The sequence below is a fragment of the Narcine bancroftii genome, chromosome 1 (genome assembly GCF_036971445.1).
Source record: "Narcine bancroftii isolate sNarBan1 chromosome 1, sNarBan1.hap1, whole genome shotgun sequence".
NCBI classification, from domain to species: Eukaryota; Metazoa; Chordata; class Chondrichthyes; order Torpediniformes; family Narcinidae; genus Narcine; species Narcine bancroftii.
The window spans coordinates 72,754,338-72,769,741 of NC_091469.1; the positions used below are offsets into that span (position 1 = coordinate 72,754,338).

Below are 15,404 nucleotides of genomic sequence, written 5' to 3' on the forward strand. Positions count from 1 at the left end.
AGATTACACAGGAACTTAATATATCTGGGCAGGGGATGGGGAATGGAAATTGTGAGTATCCGTCTATAATGCTGAGAAAATACACGTTCCGGTTCATGGAGGAAAGGGAGCCCTTGAAGTCCATAATTAGGCATTTGAAGGGGCAGGTGGCCTTGATCAAGTGAGCTTTCTCTAGCTGTTAGAAGTGTGGCTTGTACTCCATGCAGAACGAGCAGCTGCAGGTCAGCTCCCTGATGTCCTCAACCAAGTATGATAGGATGTGGGCTCTCACAAAGTGATAAAACCTGGTGACCCTGGAGTGGCAAAGGCAGTTGTGAGTGCTTGGAGGCAGTCTGCTTGTGCATTGGTACAGGTAACCCAAGACAGGGCATTGACAGGGCGTTGAACTTCTTGGACCAGTACAAAATCTTGTAGCTGTAGGTGGACAGTTCAATTCTCCACCTCACGACCTTGTCGTTCTTAATTTATACCTGCTGCTTGTTGTTAAACACGAATGGACTGCATGTTGGTCAGTCAGCAGGGTGAATGATTTGCAGGCCTGATAATGCCTCTAGTGGTGCACAACTTCCACTATAGCCTGGGGCTCTTTCTCAATGGCTGAGTGCCAGAGTCCAGGGCCCTGGAGGGTACAGGAGAAAAATGCCACTGGCCTGCCACCTGGTTAAGTCAAGTCAGATGCATCACTCTCCACCTGAAATTGGATGGATTCATCTGTAGCATGCATTGTCACCTTGACTGCTTGGGAGAAATATGGTAGTTTTTACTAGAGGATGGGCTTTGTCTGCATTATGAGGGACCCATTGTGCATAATATGGAAAAAAAAAACCCAGGCATCCTTTCAAGGTCTTAAGGTTATAGGAAAGTGGGAGCTCTAGCAGGGGTCACATATGCTCAGGGTTAGTCCAATGACTCCATCCTCCACCACACACCCTAGTGTAGCCAAAGTGCAGTGGACAACATGTATTTCTTCTGGTTCTACATGAGTTTTAGGGCTTTAGCTGTCAGGATGAATTTTTGCAGGTCAGCATCATGATCCTGCAGGTCATGACCAGAGATGGTCACGTTATCTGGGTAGGAAATCATGGCTTTCAGTTGGTGGTCATCCACCATTTCACTCTGGAAGACCAAAATTCCATTCGTGACTTCAAAGGGGTCCGTGAGGAAATGGTAGAGGTGGCTGTCTGCCTTGAATGCTGTGTATTGACTGTGCTCTGGGTGGATCAGGAGCTGGTGATAGACCGACTTGAGGTCTATAGTGGAAAAGACCCGGTATTGGGCAATGTAATTCACCATGTTGGCTATGCGGGGTAAGCGTCCAAGAGGATGGTCTGCTGTGGTCTATGACCATCTTGTGCTTCTCTCTACTCTTTGATATCCTTGGCCAGGAGTCGTTTAACCTCAGCCTTGATAAAGGCTCTGTCCCCAGGACTATCACCTACCCTTGATGGCCACAGACGTAGTCGGGAGTGATGTTTTTGACAAGGGGGGTGGTGGGACCTGGAGGGTGGACAGACCGCAGGTCATGAGCAGTGGACGGTGTTCAGGTCGCTGATTGGCTGTGACTGGGGAGGCAGGCAGGTGGTTTAAAATTTGGTTATTATGGACCATAAGGGTGGGGTAGGGGCCCTCAAATTCCATCAGAACAATTTTAAGTTGGCACTGAAAGTCCAGCCCCAGTATGACCGGTGCACAGAGTTGTGGCATAACGAGCAATTTAAAATTCTTGTACTTGGTCTCATCCACAGTTAATGTTACTGTGCAGTTACCTCAGATTTTGGTTGAGTGGGGCTTGGAGGACAACGAGATTTTACACTGGACTGGGGTCCCATTGAGGGATGTTACAGATTATGTTATATTTTATATTGTATATCGATATGTTTTAAAGGATATAAATTGTAGCAGGTTTTTTTTTAGTCTAACTCACAAACAGATACAAACATTTCAAAACAGATCTCATTTAAATGCCAGAGCTTGGCTCAAGCCAGGCAGTCTAGGCTCCGAGTGCCTTTGCAAAAACTTTTAAAAATGCCTATAAGGACTTCACAAGCAGGTGTTCATTGGATATGTTGTGGAGTAATGGATTATTATTTTGGAAAGCAACAGATGAAAGGACTTAGAAGATTGGGTCTGGTGCCACAGTCTGAGTGCAGTTTGCTGTTCTAAGAGGGTCATGTGGTTTTTTCTGAGAGAGAGAGATAGAATTGAGTTCTACAGTTCAGCAACAGCAGCTGGGACTGGAACAGGACAAGCTGGCAAGCTTGTGGAAAACCCCCATTTTGAAGACTGGTTGTGAGTTCTTAGTTCAGCCTGGTCAAAGCCCTTGTGGTCCATACAAGAGGAGAAGACTGGCTGTTTAATGTTTCACTTGGAATAAGGGAAACAAAAAGGAACTCTGTGGTGACCTGAAAGAAAAAGGTTATCATCTAGAAAACCTTGATGAGGCAAGCTTGTTTGGCAAGACACTGAAGTGGCTTATCGGAAGGAATCAGTTATGGATGTCCAACAAGCAACAAATCTCTCTCTGAAAACCAACAAGAACCTTCCTGAGCTGTAACCATTTACCCTTCAAGTACCAAAGCCTGGTGAATTTCATAAATGTTAAATTCTGTGCACAGTATAAGAATTGCCTGATAATGGTGAACTTGAAGGAATGAGAAGTGAGATTGGAATGTGAATTAAAGAACTTTTCTGAATATATACACATTACATACATGTGCGCGTAGAATTAGGAGGGGGTTAAGTTAGGTTAAGTTAATAGGAATAAGTTAGAGCTTGATCCTGATTTCATGTTTAAAGATAATTAAAAGCAACTTTTATTTTAAGAAACCATTTGTGTTGGTGAATATCCATTGCTGTTGGATTTTGGGGTCCTCTTGGCTCATAAAAGGGAGCAGCGCTGTACAGTGCCAGGGTGTATAAAGCTTTTATTGCTTCCCACGTCGAACAAGCAGTTTGTAATGCAGACGTTTACCTCGATGTCCATGGTGGACCTTGCTAATTGATGTGGCCTGCTGTAGTTCAGAACAATAGATGCCAGTGTCAGCTCATTGTTCATCTCGCTGCTGCTATAAGTGTGTTGGAACCTCCAAGATGTCCACCCCGAAGATGGCTGCCTCCATGGTTCACATGCAGTTGCTGCCCGAAGTGAAGCCGGAAGTGACGCTGACCTGGGCTGTCGTCGCTGCATTCTTGTCATGCTATTTTCTGCGACTGGAAGTGGAACCGGGAATGACGTGGTCCAAGATGGTGACAGCTGCTGCCTGAACACAGCACTGCAGGGGGAAGATTTTGACCTATAAACTCTTGTGTAGTGTCCTTTCCTTCCACAGTTGGAGCAGGTTATGCTTCTGGCAGGGCAGTTCTTCTGTGGGTGTTTCATCTGGCTGCAGTAATAACACTTCAAGTGCTTGGTGATAGTGGCTGCTGTTAGGGATCCTGCATCCAAAAATGGTGGCACCCGTGCTCCTCACGTGGCAGCCGCAATGGCGGAGGAGTAAGCCTCTGCGTTCTGTTAGGCTGTCTCTAACGATTTGGTGAGATCAATTATGTACTGCAGGGTTTGATCGCCCTTCTCCAGGAGCCTTTGTCTGATGTGGTCAGACCTGAAGCTGGCCACACATGTGTCCCTGATCAGCTCCTCCTGTTAGATGGCTGCCGTAACGTTGGTGCAGCCCCAAGCTTGCCCCAGCTCCTGCATGGCTTGAATGTATTCATCAATGGACTCAGCTGCCCAGGAGGTATCTGGTGTATATTAAGTTCTTCAGGGCCCGGTATTGCTTTTGCAGGAGCCCCATGGTGACTGAGTAAGTTTGACGGTCTCTAATCATCTGAAAAACGCGGTGGCCAACCTGTGCAAACAGCAGGCCTCTCTTGTCGACTTCTTCCCAAATATCATGTTGCCTCATAAAGGCATTCAGGTAGAGCAACCACTTGTTGAATTTTATGGAGGCCTCTGGATTCCTAGGGTCAGTGTCCAGCTTCTCCACTTGCATAGTTTTGTCCATTGCATGAAAGTGTAGCGATTAAAGTTTAACGTTGACAATTAGACCCGACAGACCAGAAGTCAGCTATTAACTTACAGGCATATCTTACATGATGTTGGTCCAATTCCAAGTCAATACTGAAGGAAGGAATTGGGTAGTACAACCTTTATTAGGAATCCTGAAGGGGAGAAGGTACAGTATGAGGCAGGCCAATCTCTATAAAGCATGTATTTACAATGTTCCACCACACCGTGTAAAATTAAAAACAAAGCATTTTAACTTCTATCTACTGTCTGTCAAAACTCTTCAGTCTGATTAGTCAACCAACCTACTGATGTGACTTGTTAGATACCAGAGATTCCTGATTAATATGCTGGCAGGAGCAGCAATAAGGAAAAAGAAAACTTGCATTCCAACATCTGCTGAAATTTTAAAAAATTTGGAGTTATTGTTACGAGCCCAAAGGACCCCAAAACCCAGCAGCAATAGATATTTACCACAACAAATGGTTACTTAAACAAAAGTTGTTTTTAATTATCTTTAAACATAAAAACAGAATCACACTAACTTATCTCTATTAACTTAACTAACCCAAATTAACCCCCTTCTAATTCTAAGTGCATGTGTATGATGTGTGTGTAAATTTAAGAAAAGTTCTTTGTTCACAGTTCAATCTCACTTCTCCTTCTTCCAAGTCCTCTGGTAGCAGGCAATTCTTATACTGTGCACAGAATTTAACATGTATAAAGTTTTCCAGGCTTTTGTGCTTGAAAGGTAAATGTTTACCGCTCAGGAAGGTTCTTGTAGGGTTTGCAGAAAGAGAGAGAGAGAGATTTGTTGTTCCAGGATTTCCACAACTGAGGTACCACTATTAGTCACCTCAATGTCTCACTGATGAAACTTGCCCCATCAGAGTTCTCCAGATGATAACCTCTTTCTTTCAGGCTACTACAGAGTTCCTTTCTGTGTCTTTTATTTCAAGAGAAACATCAGACAGATAGCACTGCCACTCTGGAGCTTTCTGTTTCCCACCAGCTTTTCCTGACTTGTTTCAGCCATGACTGTTCGTTCTCTTTTAGTGTCACAAACACACTGTCTGAGATAGCTTGTTGAGCTAGTCTCACCTTTCTCTCTCTCCAACTGCCAACTGCCAGAAAACCCATGTGACTCTCTCACTTGCAAAAAAACCCCACCTTCTTCAGCAAACAACAGGAGTTATCCTTCTTGGTCAAGCTGTTGTCTTAGGTAAACAAAACCCACGAGTGACCTTTTTGTGAGCACTTTGTAGAAAGATCAGAAGCCTTGTAGTTATTCAACCAGCCAGCCTGTCTCCAATCTAAACAATGGTTTATTCATTTCATGACATCATTTCAATTAGCTCCTACTTGTGAAATGTGCTTAGTATTCTCCATAGTTTCTGTAAAGTTCTTGAATATGAATTCTTCAGTATTTCAAAAAGATCTGTTTTAAAATGTGTGTATGTATGTAACATACTCTAATTTTACCAAATTCTCCCAAATTTATCTACTCCATTACAATGTCTGAGAATTTGTTCAGCTCTTCAGCGCTTGACGTCCTGCTTTGCGGAAACTGCCAAAATATTTGGCCTGGAAGTCAGCCTGAAGAAAACTGAGGTCCTCCATCAGCCAGCTCCCCACCATGATTACCAGCCCCCCCACATCTCCATCGGGCACACAAAACTCAAAACGGTCAACCAGTTTACCTATCTCGGCTGCACCATTTCATCAGATGCAAGGATCAACAATGAGATAGACAACAGACTCGCCAAGGCAAATAGCGCCTTTGGAAGACTACACAAAAGAGTCTGGAAAAACAACCAACTGAAAAACCTCACAAAGATAAGCGTATACAGAGCCGTTGTCATACCCACACTCCTGTTCGGCTCCGAATCATGGGTCCTCTACCGGCACCACCTACGGCTCCTAGAACGCTTCCACCAGCGTTGTCTCCGCTCCATCCTCAACATCCATTGGAGTGCTTACATCCCTAACGTCGAAGTACTCGAGATGGCAGAGGTCGACAGCATCGAGTCCACGCTGCTGAAGATCCAACTGCGCTGGGTAGGTCACGTCTCCAGAATGGAGGACCATCGCCTTCCCAAGATCGTGTTATATGGCGAGCTCTCCACTGGCCACCGTGACAGAGGTGCACCAAAGAAAAGGTACAAGGACTGCCTAAAGAAATCTCTTGGCGCCTGCCACATTGACCACCGCCAGTGGGCTGATATCGCCTCAAACCGTGCATCTTGGCGCCTCACAGTTTGGCGGGCAGCAACCTCCTTTGAAGAAGACCGCAGAGCCTACCTCACTGACAAAAGGCAAAGGAGGAAAAACCCAACACCCATCCCCAACCAACCAATTTTCCCCTGCAACCGCTGCAATCGTGTCTGCCTGTCCCGCATCGGACTTGTCAGCCACAAACGAGTCTGCAGCTGACGTGGACTTTTTACCCCCTCCATAAATCTTCGTCCGCGAAGCCAAGCCAAAGAAAAACCATAGATCACTGTCTTTGTGTACCAAGAGCACACATACATCAGCAAAAGTGTTTCTAGATCAGATTAGGATTTCAAATTGGCTTCCTTGAACTTTTCCTTAATGACTTGATTGTTTTATTGTCATCAATAGAGGATGAGCAAATGTAGGTTCTTGGGAGTCACTATCTCGGAAGATCTTTCCTGGAACCACACACCAATGGCATCATGAAGAAAGCCTCTACTTCCTCAGGAGTTTGCGGAGGAGCTAGTGGAGTTGTTCAAGTGAATCGGTACGGACTTGAAGGGCCGACATGGCCTGTTTCCGTGCTGTAAATGGTTATATGGTTATGATGAATAGAATATCTGGGCCTAGTATTTTCACATTAAATGCATCATTTGCATCCAAACCAGCATTCAGGTTTTACATTAATAATCAATGTTCTGGTGTCAGAATACATTAATTGAGCTAAACAAACAACAGTATTGATTTCCTCTATTTTCCCTAAGGAAAATGGTAGCACTGCCAGAGCACTCTAACAGCAGTGCTGCCGTTGGTGGGGGCCCACAAAGAGCAAGGAGTGGAGATACAGCACTCCTGCGGGGTCCAACCACTCAGTCAATTACTGTCAGCTCCACATAGGCTTTAAGTGGTCTGTTAAAAGGAACCATCAGTAGTTTTATTTAAAATCTTGTGACCGCGGGGGTCTGTGCCCAAGATGGCAGCGCCTTTGATCGGCAGCAGCCATGAGGGATGGCAGACTCCAGTGGAGAGGAGGACTGGCACACAGCACCAGAAAACAGGGAGACCACCCCCTGTCTGAGAAGGAGAAGCAGACAAGACGACCTACGGGACGGTGGCCACAGCGGCTCTAAGACTAAAAGATCCATGTATGTGGCGGGCTGCTGGTTGAGGAACCCACGGAGGCTGTTGGGTGTTGGAGACTCTGTCATGGGACTCACGCCGGGCTGAAGACTGCTGGAGACTGGCTTGAAACTGATTGAAGGGATACCAGGTATTGGAGCCAGGATCTGAGGGAGTGCTGAAGGGTTCCTGATCGTGTTGGAGGTTTGGATCTGGATCTCGGATTGCCAATATTTTGGACTGGATTCTATGTGGCTGCAGAGGTTGCGGGAACACTGGAGGCAAATCCATGGACACCGGGCTGGCGCGACATTAGCCAAACTAGGCAGCTGCCCAGGGCGCAGACCTCAGAGGGATGCTGTTGAAGAGAGATTCCAACAGTTCCAGCACCTCTGCATCATGAATGACATGGTTCTGACTAATGCGCATTAGTCTGGTAAGGCGGAGGGAGGAAGTGGTACTGCGCACATCGGACATCACATCAGGTATCCCTCCACCCTGTCAGCAGCCCCTGCCCTGTTGACCAGCGGCACAAAATAGTCTGGCACCACATGATGACTCTGAGGGGTCTCTTGCAGTATGAAAAAGAGAAGCAAAAGACTGCAAGAGGCACTTCAAGCAATTTTTCTGATGGTGAATCTGCCTGCCTTAAAGCAGGCAAAAGGAATTCTGTGTAATATGACGTTTTATTACATGAGAATTAATTGAATCTTTAATCTTAATTGTCACTGCTAACTTTGGGGGCAACAAGAAAGCTTTACTGACATCCTATCCTTGAATATTCTGTCTTAGGCTCTGAAACTGTGATGCAAAAATAGTTTTAATCCAAATGTGTCTTCATTCTGATCTTAAATACAAATTAGTTAATATATTCTAATGTTAAAGTTATCAGGTTTGTAAAAAGGGACAGAAATTCTCAAAGGTCTAAAGGTGTTTGGCCCAAAACATCAACCATTTTTTTCTCCTATTGATGCTGCTCAAACCTTGGGTTCCACTTATCGATAGTGTTTAGCTTCAGATTTCAGCATCTGCTGTCTACTGTGTGCCTACTGAATAATGCCTGATCTCATTGGACCTGCTATTGAATTGCCAAGCTTTTGCTCAATTTGAAACATCTGGGGTAGTCAATATTCAAAAAGTCACATTAGACATCATCATTTGTTTACAAAACCTAATCTGTGTTCCAGCCTTGTTACCTGTCAGAGCTAATAAGTTTTGAAATACTTCTAAATGTTCCTGATTTTTTACTTCACCATTGGTCTTTGTGTGGAGCTAATGTTGAACCTTTTGAGGGATCATTTCTTAGAATCTCTCAACAAATCCAGGACTGCTTCATTTTGATTGCCAAAATATTGAAGAGCTGATCCTACTTTAAAGGGGTAAATGCCAATAGTTCACGATAGAACTTCTGGCTATCAGGAATAGATTGATTTATTGCAATTGGTGTCACAGCATTATTGAATTATAATGTTCCAGTATTTTAACACTGTATTAGACATTTGGTGTAAAATTACTCTGAACCTTTTATCCCCTCAAATGTTACATTTCATATCTACTATATGACATTGTTTCTCTGAATACTTGTGTTCTGTTTCCTCTCAGAATAACAGTTCAAAGTAATATACATAATCATCTATTTTAAAATTCACCCCTCCAGCCCTGATATGGTTATGAATTTACAGTGCACTCCATTGATTGTAAATTTTGTCCTAAGATCTCTACACAATACTGCAAAATAACCATTAAAATGTTTATTTATCCTGTATCTTTGGATTTAAAACCAATGGATGCTATTTACCATTTTTATAACTATGTATTTTTACTTTACCATCTAAAATAATCTGTTCATGCATTTCTAACACAAAATACAATTTCATATTTAGGATGTATTTTTGAAGTTTTGTATACCAAATGTGCTTTATCACATTTTCTGCATTGTTACCTTTGTATATTGATGTAATTGATGCAAACTTATCTGTATCTTTGACTATTTCATAATCTTCATAAATATATATTCTCCATGTTTATTTTCTTGTACAATTATATGTTATGAATTACAAAATGATGTGAAATGTACTACTTTGTTTTTAGGAGAAACCGCTAAGTATTTCAGAAACAATGCTTCACAGTTTTGTGCAAAGCAGGCAAGTGTTTTACCTTTGTTTATTTTATATAAGAAATTTAGAAATTAATTGATTATTGGCAACTCCATTTTTACCAAACATGTATAAGGTCTTTGTTCATTTACCATGAGTTATCTGGTTAGAAGTAAAAATTGAAATCAGAGTTTCTTTAATGTGAGTGAAAATAAAGCCTTAACATCTATCCACCACAGACCAATGGCATATATGAAGTTTACTGAGTAGGTTTTGCATTTGTCTTAGTTGCAGCACTCCCACTTTGAGTAAGGAGATCTTTACCGTGTCCCCCTCCAGAGGCCAGATCATAAAATATAGTCTGGTACAAATAAGTGTTGTTTTTCTTTCCTGGAAACTCCTCTGACTTCTCAGTTAGATGTAACGGATTCCATATTACCATTTGAGCAGAGAGCATGTTGTTGTGGCTATTATTTAACCCTCAGAATCAGAATTAGAATTTATTGTCATGAATAAGTCATGAAATTCGGTGTTTTGTGGCAGCATCGTAGTGCAAACATTCATATTATAACCATCTTACAACATTACTATAAATAAAAAAGTGCACAAAAAGTAAGGCAATGTACCTGTCCTTGTGGTATTGAGTGCTCATTTTTAGGCTCCTGAACCTTTTTCCCAATGGTAGCAGAGTGAAAAGTGCATGGCCTGGGTGGTGGGGTCTTTGAGGATTGAGGCTGCTTTTTTAAGACACCGCCTCTTGATGGAATGAAGTCTGGTGTCCGTGATGTTGCAAGCTGAGACACTAACCATCTGGAGTTTATTCTTGTCCTGAGAGTTGGTACCTCCACACCAAGCAGTGATGCAACCATCCAGAATGTTCTCTATGGTACACCTGTAGAAGTTTTTGAGAGTTTTCAATGACATACCGAATCTCCTCAGACACCTCACAAGTACAGCCGTTGGCAAGCCTTCTTTGTGATTGCATCAACATGGAGGCTTCAGGACAGATTCTCAGAGATGTTGACGCCAAGGAATTTGAAGTTCTTGGCTCTCTCCACTACTGAGCCCTTGATGAGGACTGGGTCGTGTTCTCCTGACTTCCTTCTGAAGACCACAATCACCTCCTTGGTTTTGCTAACGTTAAATGCAGGGTTGTTGTCGTTACACCATTCAAAGTACGCTTCCTCTTTGCCATTTGTGATTCTGCCGATAACTGTGGTGTCATCGGAAAACTTGCGGATAGATTTGGAATTGCGCCTGGCCACACAGTCATGGGTGTATAATGAGCAGAGCATTGGGCGAAACACATATCCTTGCGGTGGACCTGTGTTGATATTCAGTGAGGAGGAGACATTGTTTCTGATTCGTATTGACTGTGGTCTTCTGATGAGAAAGTTAAGGATCTACTTGCAGAGTGGGGTACAGAGGCCTGGAGTTTGTAGCTTCTTGAGCAGCACTGAGGGAATAATGGTATTGAAGGCCAAGCTGTAGTCAATGAAGAGCAGCCTTAGGTATGAATTGCCAACAGGAAAAGAAGGTTTTCTTCTTATTATTATGTTGTCTTTGGGACCTTGCTGTGGCCAGATTAATTATGCTACCCCAATTATAGTTATACTTCAGAAGTATTTTCTTGGTCCTCAAAGCCTAAGGTCATGAAAAGTATGATATAAATAAACATGAAACATTATTATGTAATCATCATGAGATAGGCGTCATAATGTTACCAGTGTTTTCATGCACTTTGAAAGATGGCATGTGAAATTTAACTATTTAGGGAATGTTATGAAATAAACATGAGCCTTACATGGCAATATTAGATTTGGCAGATATAGAATGCTGTGCCTGGTTGTAAAGTGACATGTAAGTGAATACTAAATTCAATATAAAATAAGTAACTAAGGCACTATCAGGTTTTTACACCAACCTCAGTGATTAGGAGCACAGGTATGGTGTTGGCCTTGCGTACTTGTGAGGCTGAATCATTGATTTCCATTCAAAGTGAGACCATAAGGCATTTATTCTGGAAATGATTCAATTTCACTTCATGGGAAGTGATGAAGTTCACGTCCTGTCACACCTACTGGCATCCTCTGAGACTCCAACTTCATACGGAATTATCTTTTTGTGCTTTAATGGCCTCAAGAGGTCATACCCAGTCTTACTGTATGACTGAATTACCTGATAAGAACAACACAGATCTAGTCTTTAGCAAGTTGTGAATCATACTTTATGCCCATCTAGACATCACATTTTCTGCATCAGGGCCATATGCTTGTCTAAATAAGACCATAAGACATAGGATCAGAAGTAGGCTATTCAGCCCATCAAGTCTTCTCCACAATTTTATCATGAGCCGATTTATTTTCCCACTCAATCTCACTGTCCATCCTTCTCCCCTTAACCTTTGATGCCCTGGCTAATAAAGAACCTATCAATCTCTGCCTTAATGCACCCGATGACGGCTTCCACAACCGCCTGTGGCAACATATTCACAGATTTACCACCCTCTGGCTAAAGAAATTCCTCCACATATTCTGTTCCAAGTGGACACCTATAATCCTGAAGTTGTACCTCTTAAATGCAATAATTGTATCCTGAATTGGTTGTAGATCTCCTGGTTCATCCACAGCTTCTGATTCGTGTATATTGTGTATAAGCCCGCCACCCTGCTGTACATCATGACACCCATGTCATGATGTCACCACCCCCCCCCACATATATACTGTATGTCAGTAGCCATGTTAGTCCGATGGTATTAAAGAATGAGAAAAGCACCACGTCTCTTGAGTCCTCATTGTGTAAGTGCATACATGACAATGATGTCGAGAAACTAAACGAACCTATGTGTGCTCCATGCACCAACCGGGGGAAGGAAGCAAAAGGTAACTACCTAATGAGCTCCACAAGTTCCCACCCAAATATCAAAGCGAAAGCATGGCAAGATGGCAGAATTAAAGTTCGGAGAATTCAACGAAGTAGATGAAAGTTGGGGCAATTACGTACAACAGTTTAACCACTACTGCGTAGCTCATAATATTATTGAAGCCCTGGTAAACTGACAATATGTCCTATTCCTCAATATAATGGGCAGCAAAACATTCAATCTCCTTAAAACTTTTTTTGAGGACCCAGGGACAAAGACATATACTGAGTTATGCACAGCACTTAAGCACCAGACTACCGGTTATGGCAGAAAGGCCACGATTCTGTGAAAGGAGACAAATGCCAGGGGAGGCAGTAAATGAATACCTGGCAGCATTGCGTAAACTGTCACTTTGAGCAGTTTCTGACCCAAGCACTTCAAGACAGATTGGTGATGGGGTTGGCAGATCACCAGGCAGGCAAAGCAGGAATTACTGGCAATGGATGATGAAGTAACTCTCGAAATACTTATACAACAGCCTGCAGCTCAGAAATAGCAGACGAAAATTTGGATGTGAGTCACAAGATCTTCTGGTCAGCAGATTTTCCCACCAAAAGTACTTCCGTTGTGGGAAGTACAACCATTGCCCAGAAAACTGTTACTTCAAAAATTTCAAATGCCACTGTTGCAACAAAAAAAGGACATATTGGAGCGAGATGTCCAATTAAAGAAACAGTAAAAAACTGAGAACTCAAAATTGTGATAACCACCCAGCTGAGGTCAAATGACTAACAGAGAAAGAGAGAGAGAGAGAAAGAGAGAGCAGCCTTAGCAACGAGCATAGCAACAGCTCTGAAGACAACAACAAAAAACAGCTGCAGTTTTACACATCCAAAAGATAAACAAGAAAAGCACAGCACTTTATGTTCAGCTGAAAATAAACAATGAACCTCTTAAAATGGAGCTCGACACAGGGGCTGCCATGTCTCTAATGGCATTCCATTTAAAACAATGCTTGTTACTACACATTCTAGTGAAAACAACTGAAGCAATACGGAGATCTGTTACGGGAGACAAAAATCAAAATGTTTGGAAAATGTACGATCAACGTACAATACAAGCAACAATAACCAAAAACGCTATCTCTCTACATTATAGAAGGACCAGCACTTTTTGGAAGAAACTGGCTACAACACGTTCCCCTGGACTGACTGGAAATCAGTTCAATACTGAATAAAACAACGAAGACAACACCCAGCCAGAACTCAACCAGATTTTCAATGACCATGTTGTGGTTTTCCAACAAGGGTTGGGAAAGATAAAAGAGGTTAAAGCCAAACTGCAATTAAAAGAGAATGTGGAACCAAAGTTCATCAAAGCCAGAACAGTTCCATTTACAATGAAAGGAAAAATTGAAGCTGAGTTAAATAGATTGAAAGATGAATGCATAATAGAACTAGTGCCCATCACATCTGTACTGAAAGCAAACGGTGAGATTTGCATATGCAATGATTACAAAGTCACCATTAAATAGGCACTAAAAAGTACCAGAACATCCCATGCCCAAGCACTAAATGGAGGGCAAAAGTTCACAAAATTGGATTTGTCAGAGGCATACCAACAAATACAGTTGGACAAAGGATCAGGAAAATATGTGACAATCAGTACCCACCTGGGCCTGTTCACCTACACGGGCCAATACGGAGTTTCAGCAACACCTGCATTTTTTTCAAGCTACAATGGACAAATTACTACATGGAATATCAGTGGGATGTTACCTTGATGATATCATCGTCATGGGCCAAAACAACAAGGAACACTTAGAAAACGTTGAAGAGGTCCTAAACAGACTATAATATGATTACGACAAGATAAGTGTGTCTTCATGCTGGCCTCAGTGACATTCTTGGGATTTACAATCGACAAGGAGGGGTTACAAATGGATCTGGAAGCCACAGAGCCATTAGCAATGTCCCAGATCCAACCAAAAAGTCGGAATTATAGTCCTTCTAGGGCCCATAAATCACTACCGGAAACATATCCCTAACATGTCTTCACTATGTAGCCCCCTAAACTTCTTACTCAAGAAGGATCAAAAATGGTACTAGAATATGGAAACTAAAAACACAGTTGATGGACTAAAGGAAATATTAACGTCAACGAATGAGGTTCTAATCCACTATGACCCAAACAAGGAAGTGACTCAAGCCATTAATGCTTCACATGTAGGACTGGGAGTAGTATTGTCCCAAATCACAGAGAAGGATGAGCATCCAGTGACATATGCTTTGCAGACATTAACTGTAAGCAAATGCAATTATACATGAGTGGAAAAAGAAGGATTAGCAATAATTTTTGGAGTAAAAAGATTCCACTAATATCTCTATGGAAGAACTTTCACCCAAATCACTGACACCAAACTTCCAAGTTTGATTCTGGGCCCCCACAAAGGGATACTAATATTAGCTGCAACCAGAATTCAAAGATGGGCCATGCTACTAGCCGCATACAACTACCAGGTAAAACATAAACCGGGAACATTCAACAGCCATGCGGATGCCTTATCATGCTTACCACTACCCAAAACTGAACAAAAAGGAGAAATTATTAAATGGACAACAGAAGCAGCCGCCATCAACCAAGAACAACTGCAACAACTGTCCATTATAGCTCAGATGATCGGCAAAGAAACCCAAAAGGAGGCAACATTAAGCAGTCTTGTACTTCATCCTTAATGGATGGCCAGATTCTGAGATCATACCAAAAGACCTGAAAACTTACTTCACATGCCGCCATGAACTATCAGTTGAAGAAGGATGTTTACTTTGGGGTACCCGTATAATTATCCCGGCCAAATGGCAAAGCTCCATATTATCAGAGCTGCACCATAACCATCCAGGAATGGAACGATTGACAGCGCTGGCCTGGATGAATGTTTGGTTGCCGTCAATAGACAGAAACATTGAAATAACAGTGAGATAATTCAAAATATGTTAGTCAATGCAACCAAAAATGCCGCAGGGCGAGGCCAATCCATGGAAATGGCCTTCCAGACCCTGGCATCGGATTCACGTAGACTTTGCGGGGCCATTCCTGGGAGAGACTT

At 42.6% G+C, this 15,404-nt stretch overlaps 1 protein-coding gene across 2 annotated transcripts in view; it reads left to right on the plus strand.

Moving 5' to 3' along the window:
* Positions 1-15,404, plus strand: part of LOC138759605 (uncharacterized) — a 75,409-nt gene that overhangs the window by 41,426 nt on the left and 18,579 nt on the right. For both annotated transcript variants that reach the window (XM_069930333.1, XM_069930328.1), the window contains one exon: positions 9,431-9,483. In XM_069930333.1, the coding sequence (XP_069786434.1) occupies positions 9,431-9,483 (53 nt within the window). The remainder of the gene's footprint in view (positions 1-9,430; positions 9,484-15,404) is intronic.